The sequence below is a fragment of the Esox lucius genome, chromosome 20, assembly GCF_011004845.1.
Source record: "Esox lucius isolate fEsoLuc1 chromosome 20, fEsoLuc1.pri, whole genome shotgun sequence".
NCBI lineage: Eukaryota > Metazoa > Chordata > Actinopteri > Esociformes > Esocidae > Esox > Esox lucius.
The window spans coordinates 33,195,486-33,204,114 of record NC_047588.1 but is presented as its reverse complement, the minus strand read 5'-3'; the positions used below and the strand labels follow the sequence as shown (position 1 = coordinate 33,204,114).

Here is an 8,629-nt window from a genome sequence, read left to right as displayed (position 1 = left end):
GACACCAGAGGGCGAACGTTGCCTGTAAATCCAGTCCGAGAGAGACTTTATCTCGGTAAGTACTTAAATATATCTTTAAAATCCGAATCACTGTATGTATACATATTAATAATTGTACGTGATACCAATTTATCGATAATTATATCCCCAATAAATCTAAAAGGAACATTTCAAAATAGCAATATCAGTTTTCCAACTGTAAATACAGGTGTACACAACACTGGGGTACACACATTTTAAAATAGCCTTCCATACACAGACGTATAAGTACTAGGCCTATGTAATAATCTCGAAAGATGGTATTTCTTATCTTAAAATCCCAGAAAAAACATGAACGTTAGTGTTTGCGTTTTAAAGTTTGCTAAACGCTTAAAAATGTTATTACTGGAAGAAGTGTCCTGATTACATTTTACATTTCACTGTTGTTTAACTTGTAAAAGTGATCAAAATGCAGTTGCTTTAAAGGTTTATGAAGAAAACAGTTTATGCTCTTCATTAATAAACTTCTATTGGTAAAGCCTTTTTTTGCTACAATATAATAAAGAATTAGGTTTTGACATTTGTACGGACGCTGTAGGCCATTTTTCAGCGTCATTTTGTAGATCTCTATGGCAATGCCATCGTTTACGGAAGTATTTTTAGCAGTTGTGTTTTGCATATTTATGTAATCTATCATGTATACAATTCTGTATCAATTTAGTATTCATATTTTCCAATTTATATATTTGAAATGTGTATTTTTTTTCCAATCAAATGGCTGATTTGGGTCGAAAACACAATTTTAGAAATCCTAATTGAACGAAATGTTATTTCTGAAAATGTTCAGAATGTAGAAATTACATTAAAAAATGTATAATAAATAACAAAAACGTAAAATTGTAATAATTTAAAGAATGTATTTCAAAGATGTAGGCCTACACATGCAAACTGCTATAAACCGTTCGTGTTTTCAAGTGTTAATGGAGTTTCAAACTCCAACTAACTGCCAAAGAATTATATTTCATAATGTAATAATCGACTCGAAGAGGTTAAATCGAGACTTTTGCTTCGCTATCACCATTGCTAAGGAGTATAGTGATTATTTAAAATGTGGACTAAACAAGCTGCTTTTAATTAAATGTTAAAAATAAAATGTTCTCACAACATCTCAAAATACTAAGATATTGTTAGCGCTATGCTTGAATATAAATTAGATATAATTGTTTTAAAAGTACATTATTAAGTGGCACTGTGCACTTCATATATAAAGCAACATAAAACCCTCTTTAAGAAAGTTTTTACTTCTTTACATTGCCTATGCTTTGTTTTAGTAGGAATAATGCGTGTTATTCATCAAGGAAGGCCTAGAATTAGTCTATGAATGCATAATTAAGTTTCCAACAACAGGTGGCTGTAACGTTTTCCAAACCTAGTTGATTTAGTTGCCGAGATTACTGAAAACTTATAATTTCCAAATAGACTGTTGTTTTAAAATATATGCTTTCATGTGAAAAATGTTGCAGATATAGATATTTATTATACTACTGTAGTATTGCACTGTAATAAGTATCAAATGTATTTTCATGGGAATAACTGGGCAGAAAACTTTTGCGGCTCATCTTCTTCTTCCATTCTATTCCCTAATATTTGGTTTTATTTTAATCGTTTTTAAATAGATCTCATCTTATACATATTCAATATTCTGATTAGACAAAATGCTTTACATCTACAATATATACAAATAGGACTTTGTTCACAACCATTTCTGGAACCCGTGTTACGCCACCTGTTTCTCTGGGCACCCACGGTTTTATCCTATACAAAAGAACATAGTTTATATAGTTATCCGCTAAAACGAGCAACTAAATAGTTGTTTTGTTTGCTTTCATCTAGATGGTTGTTTACACAAACAGCTCAAATTTAATTTTGGAACGGAACGTCACCTATAAGACATAGGCCTGGATAATTATAATTGCCCATCTATAATAAAACCTCTACATTGTAATTCTGCATATTTAAATAACATATGTTATGCATCTGGAAGAAAAGCATGAAATAAAAGTCAGTTCCGTGCTTTTTTAAAGAAAAGTAAAGCTATATGGTATAGAATTTACAATTATGATAAAAGAGCACATTCCATAATAATTTTGAGGAGCCACAAAAGTACAGATTACAGACAATTTGATTAAATAAAACTAGTGAGATTAAGTATTAAAACTATAACACCCAAGTTATCAGCCATATTAAATACCATAGCATCGGTTATGAAGTATCATAGCATCAGAACATCTTATCATAATGAAGTTAGACTCTTCCATGCAGCAACCAGTGGTCATATTTGGCACATTTTAGCCGACTTCTAAAATCTTGCAAAGAATAGCGTTGTCAACTGTGGCATGCATTCAATTTCAATTACATAGCAAACAAACGGAGTCTAAACGAATTGCTTCTGAATCCATACTGACTTTATTGAGTGGCTTAAATTAGAAAGCCAGTCTCTGAGAAAATTTGCTTGTGAAATTAACGTCACTTTACAACATGCTTACTTAAATTAAAACATGAGAATAATAAACATCGAATGATTTTAAAATCATCTTACAAATAAATTCAAAGTGCGTCTAATAATAGACAGGGAAATACACTAAACTCGTGGTTAAATATAACTCCCCACAATAACATTTTTTTTATATCCCGGCAAACAAACAAAATAAAAATGAAAAGAATCCAAATACACTTCCGTTTTCAAATATTTACTAGAGCCAAATTTACAACTAGAAATGACTATACAAAAATGGTCTTCTGGACAAATACATAACTCACCTTTACATTGGTGCGTAATAATTTTTCTAACCGATTAGGCTACATCTCTCCTATATACAGCCTTGCAGTCACGGCTCTATGATATTGTCTTGTGGAGCATTTAACCAATGTGCGATATGACCAATGTGTGTATAACCTACCTTCCATTTTTAATAAACAGATGATGTGTGTGATAAGGACGATAAGGGCATAAGAAAAACGTTGATCACCACACATATGTGATATGTTCTTACAAAGCAGCCCGTCGAAGAGGACACACACTGATCATTTCTAGTGTTCAACAGGCTAATAAAGTGCCACAGTTTGGTTTGGGATCAAAGTACGTCAGCACAGCAGTAACACGATATTGCAGGCCACCAATTGATAGAACACCGATTTCTATTTCTTGCTAATTGTCATACCAATGTCATAACCATGTTGCAAAAACACTCAAACGGGTACACCAAAGTATAGGGTACCCGGATTGGATCATCAGTCTGTGCGTTAGAAGAATGCTTTTATATTGTGCCCCAGAATGACCACAGGTTTACTTTACCACTACTGTATTTTACCTGTACACCCACAATTAATAGGCTACAATTAGATAATTTGATCTGTAGGCCTAGTCTTAAGCACTTGATTAACTCAACTCGGCAAATGGGCATATTTACGCATACTCAACGTATGTCCACTGTATTTTTTTCACCATTTCCCTTAGGTTATCGGCTATTCCCAGATGTTATACTTAGTTGAGTGAGTTTAGAAAGGCCGTTCGTTTCCTGTTCCCTGGGCAGACTCCGGAGGTTGCAACAGGTCGGGGGAATGGCACGGAGGGCTCCCCGGAGCGCTGTGTTCGCTGTCAGTATCACTTCCCCTCTTCCCCCCGCTACCGGAGCCAGACCCGGCGGAGCCCCCTGCGCTGTGAGTCTTTACGTGTTTACTCAGGTGGTCGCTCCGCATAAACCTCTTGTTGCACACCGGACATGCGAACCTTTTCTCCCCCGTGTGCGTGCGCAAGTGTCGCTGGAGCTCGTCAGAGCGCGTGAATCTCTTCCCGCAAAACAGCCAGTTACACACAAACGGTCTCTCTCCGGTGTGCCATCTCAAGTGTGCCTTGAGGTGCGAGGTTTTCCCGTAAACTTTCCCACAGCCCGGGATGTGACAGCTATGGAGCCCTTTCCGCCGCAGACTCGCTCCCGCTGGTCCCAGCCTCTCCGCCTCCTGACAATTGGGGCAGTCGCAGGTGGCTCTACCGGAGTAGCGACGTGCTGAAGACCGTGGAGACCCGGCTAGGGAGGCCGTTGGCCCCCCAGACAGCATAGTCCCCCCAGCTCCGGCCAATGGAGACGGGTTAGAGTCCGGATAAGAGGACAGCACCGGTTTGAATCCGTCCATCAGGTGCTGTCCGGTTGTCAAAAGGTGAGAAGAGGGACTTGTGCTGAAGGCGGAGTGACTTAAACTGGAGTAATCGGAATTGTAACCCCCCAAAGGGGAGTGCAACGACGTCTGGAGTCCACCGGAGTGCAAAGACGTCTGTAGTGCTGCCCCATTCGGGTTCTGAACATCAATCCATCCCGCTCCCACGTCCCACCACGCAGATGCGCCGGTGGTGCCAACCTCTCCTGTGGGGATACCAGGATGGGACGACTTGAACCAGGACTCGTATGGATGCGCAACGCTCATTCTTGGGTAGATGCCTTGCAGACTGTCCACTGACGTGTGTACCTTGGAAATAAAAACGGGCTGGTGGCTGGGTTCTTGGGAACTGTTTGTAACGGAGGCCTGAAATACAGAATAATCGTTTCCAAAGTGGGACGTGGATGAGGTCCCAGAAGTGAGGGAGAAGGCACTCGATCCGGTGGAGCTGTTGGTACCAAACGAGTCCGATAGACCAGCTCCGTTACGGGACACTCCGAAACCGGACAGACCGGAGCCGAGACTACAGCTACTGGCGGTGGCTCGCTTCCACGGGTGAAAGCCTTTACCAAACGATGAAGAATTATCCGAAATGGAGGATGGTGAAGGGCTCGGACTCCCTATTTTGTTGCATGTCGCAGCCAACATGGCTAAAGGAGTCGATCCCAACCTCGGCTCCTCCTGAAATAACAAGGACAAACAAGTAAGTGCCAGTTGATTTTTGTTCCTTAACGTTTTATAGAAAATTACATTTGCCTGTTCTGTGGAGTAGTAGTAATCTAGGAAAGGTTTACCCCTTACTACGTAAAACAAACTTAGTAAACCACTTTCTGCCATTCTAGTTTCAAGAGACTACATTTCCAAGTCATAACCTACCTGTAGATTGAGTTGGAAAAGAAAGCACCAAAATGTAGCTACAACAAGAATATGGAATTACGTTAAATGTGACATGCACGGTAACATGCGCGTCTTGGGCACATCAGTAGAAAGTTCTATCCCGTGCGCGTCTCTCTCTGTCGCGGCGAAATGAATCTCAGCTTTTTTCTCGTGACCCACTTGCTTAAAACATAATCAACGAACTGTCTTTCCTGCTGTGACCGAAGTAATGTTAATCTCCTCCGCTGGACAATAAAATAACTAATTAAACCAGCAAGAAACCCCTCAGACTCACCCCTAGAAGTGAAGTTGCCATCACAAAAAGTGCCCTCCTCGGAGGATCTTTTTATATTTATGAATCACAGCAGTGTTTTTTTAGAGGTGTGCAATACAATGATGTGTTCCGCCCATTCCACCACAATTGTAGGTCCTCTCCGGCTTTGAAGTACCGCTGTGACACGGGCGACCAATCAGCGCCTCTGTACCACCACACTGCCACATTCTAACGTGAGGTCATCAATAGACTACTTCAGACAGCTCTCCACCCCTTCTACCACCCTCTTCATAATAAAAGAACGGAAGAAGGTAAAGTTAAATAAGAGTGAAAGCAGCTTTCATTTCTGTAGGCCTACGATTCATAGGCTACGCTATTATTTATTGTTATTCTGATATCGTGGCGATTGTTCCTATTAAATTATAAATGTGGCCGTAGTTATTATTGCTGTGTGTGTTTGGGTATTATTACAGTGTTATTCATTTGATGTGATTTTGTAATTTTTTAATCCCTATTTGGAAAACCTGTAGTCCTCATTCTACCAGTGGTAAATTGGGTATATAAGCGATCCATTTTGAAATATTTCCCTTAGAAGTTTTACATTAAAGTTGTTACCATGACTTTTAAATAGTTGATGCAAACAACGTTCATAAAGCCTACAAAAGCCTGCATTGTTTTCACATGGCCAAGATGATCTTTAAGACAATTTAACTGTAATTGCATTCAATTACCTTGCCAGCGTTTATTAAATCTTGAATGCAGTGCATTCCAGTAAAGAGATCACTGACTTTCTTATTAACTCCATGCTATGACAAAAATAATGAAATACGTATTTAGACTTAATTTAGCGAAGTTCGTTTACAATAATACATCAATCCATGGCTTGCAGTGTTACTGTGTGTGTGTGTGTGTGTATATATATATATATATATATATATATATATATATATATATATATATATATATATATGTGTGAGTGTGTGTGTGTGTGTAAAGAATGAGAGATGGAGGGGCTAAGAAAGAGCAAAAAACAACTCAAATCAAAGAAAATCAATTTAATTTCATTATGTTATTTTTCCTTTTCCTATATGTTGTACCTAGACAAGGTCTGTTTAGTATGGTTTCTTTTTTTAATAATGAATGAAAAGTGTTGATTGCCCTTTCTGCCTTGACCTGTGGCTGTTATTCGACCAATTAGAAAACGCAATTATAACATGATAATCTCGGAAATTATCTCATCCGGCTATTAAAAACCTAAGTAGGCAACATAATAATAATAGCCTACTACTTGTTACGTAACACGGATTACATTGGCCATAACGCGATCTGAGCCCGGCATCTCTCGCTCTCTCTCTCTTTCTCACTTTCTCTCTCTCTTGCTGTCAGCTCCCCTCTATTAGCATGCAGTGTGCATTGGCAGCATACATTTCATTTGAATTTCAAATTTAATAACGCAGGAGGTTTTTAATCATCCGCATTTTTATTTGTTTGATATTAACATGCTTATTGACCGGGTCTGTTGACCAGCTTGGTCATTACAAGACAGCGAAAAGTTAATTAAAACGACCAGGGATTATTCATCACATCATCTGCCTAACCCACGTCGCTTCCTTTATTACACTGCGTGATAGATGGACTATCTGATTAATTCCTCTGTTTCTTCGATTGGACAAGAGATTTTTGGATTTAATTTACGTTGCTAGAGCAAATTAAGTAGTCAAAAATTGTTCTAGAGCGCCCAAAAACTAAATATTAAAAAATATAAATCTAGACTAAGTAACAGAGAGCGCAAGAAAAACACACTTGAAAATTGTAATAGAAAAATACAAAATGTTGATAGAGTTGTGATTAGCCTACAAAAAAATATAAAGGCTATATATTTAGTTGATCTGTACATTGGTAGCCCAAGTGAAATCATATTTTCTCTCCCATTAAAGTATAAATAATATATGCATTCAAAGTATGTTGAAAATACTTTGAATGCATTTATATTAGGATACTTGACTTCTCAGTTTTTGATCGTTTTATTATTGTCTGTACATTTTGCATTTTCGCTCTCATTCACATTACGTAAAAAGAAATTCGTGAAGAAATAAGAATAATTTCCCAACTTTAAACACACCGAAGTCATTTCAATATTTTCGATTACAATACAAAACAATACAACTACCAATACAATTTCCTAAAAAAGATGTATAATTCTATTGATGAGTTGAGATTGTTTCTCCACAAACAATATAGCAGAAATTAAATATTGTGAAATAAATATCGAAAACGGTGCAACCTACAGAGGAACACAATTACTTGAATGCCTATAAAATGTGTGGGTTACAAATAGACTACGAGATATGGTACATACCGTGCTCCACTCCGCGCCGTTTTGATATTGATTGACCCTCGATGCTTGCTGTCTGTGGTGCATGAGGCTGAGCGATTCAAGCCCTCCAACCGCGGTTGCGTTGTAACAGTAGTCCCTGTCCTTGCAAAATAAATAGTTTAGGGAATTTTGTTTAATTTGGAATAACGAACCGCTTGCTCGTCCACTGTGCCCTAATCACGTTTGAGCCATCAGCAAGGTTGTGCAGTCATGCGCTTACCTAGCCCACATACATATCCTAAGGTATGAGAGCAAATGTAAGGAACGGATTCAACTGTGATGCAACGTTATTCGTTTTTACTATTCAAGCAAGGGGAAGGAGAGGTTCACTTTATTTATTTTTTAATGTCACCCTGTGTGGAAACCAACGTAAATTATAGTATTTCTAATTAAATAGTCTGATTTGATAGGTCAGTATGATAACGTTTCCCAATGCAACATGTTTTCCGCACGTGACCTATAGGCAACTACATCAGTCATGCTATATAGAGACTCTTTCAGATATTCAAATCAGTTTCACATGTCTAGGGTGGTATAACCTATTAGTACTTTACAATGAAAACAAAGCCCTTTGTTGGCTATTTGTGAGTGCGCACACACTCTCCCATAAACCTTCCAGTCACAGACAGTTAGGGTTGGACTCAGTTCATATGGTGAGGGCACAGGTTGTTCTGATAGCCTATTGCCACTTACTGTAAGCCACATTGAACAGATGTCCCCATTTAGGGCATTCTTCTCCTACACACATGGGCTATATTACCATCATGAAATCAAACCCCAAACCTGTCCCTTTCGACGCAGTAACGACCGCATTATTCAGGGCCAGTGAGCACGAATTGTGTGGTTTTGTATTAGAAAAAGAACAGAAAGTTAAAGACTGAGGGAAACACCAGGGCGATGGGTATGGA

General features: G+C 38.3%; 1 protein-coding gene across 4 annotated transcripts; it reads right to left on the bottom strand.

Annotated features, from left to right (window-relative positions):
* Positions 1–2,132: 2,132 nt before the first annotated feature.
* On the bottom strand, positions 2,133–7,963 carry sp8b (sp8 transcription factor b). Of its 4 annotated transcripts, XM_010884571.4 has the most exons (3): positions 5,366–5,454; positions 5,071–5,108; positions 2,134–4,875 (listed from the first exon to the last, which is right to left on the bottom strand). In XM_010884571.4, the coding sequence occupies exon 3, from the start codon at positions 4,840–4,842 to the stop codon at positions 3,538–3,540; it is 1,305 nt and encodes a 434-aa protein (XP_010882873.1). In that variant the 5' UTR covers positions 4,843–4,875; positions 5,071–5,108; positions 5,366–5,454; the 3' UTR covers positions 2,134–3,537. The 4 variants fall into 4 exon arrangements, with proteins under 4 accessions (XP_010882871.1, XP_010882873.1, XP_019896355.1 ...); XM_010884569.4 differs by lacking the exon at positions 5,071–5,108 and having other exon boundaries at positions 2,133–4,875; positions 5,366–5,480; XM_020040796.2 differs by lacking the exons at positions 5,071–5,108; positions 5,366–5,454 and adding an exon at positions 7,704–7,963.
* Positions 7,964–8,629: the final 666 nt, after the last annotated feature.

Bases quoted from the DNA above. Each gene is read 5' to 3' on its own strand.
- sp8b (XM_020040796.2), bottom strand. From the start codon at position 7,766: ATGCACCACAGACAGCAAGCATCGAGGGTCAATCAATATCAAAACGGC. The intron at 4,876-7,703 runs GTATGTACCATA...TTGTTATTTCAG, and splicing joins ACGGCGCGGAGTGGAGCACG to GAGGAGCCGAGGTTGGGATC.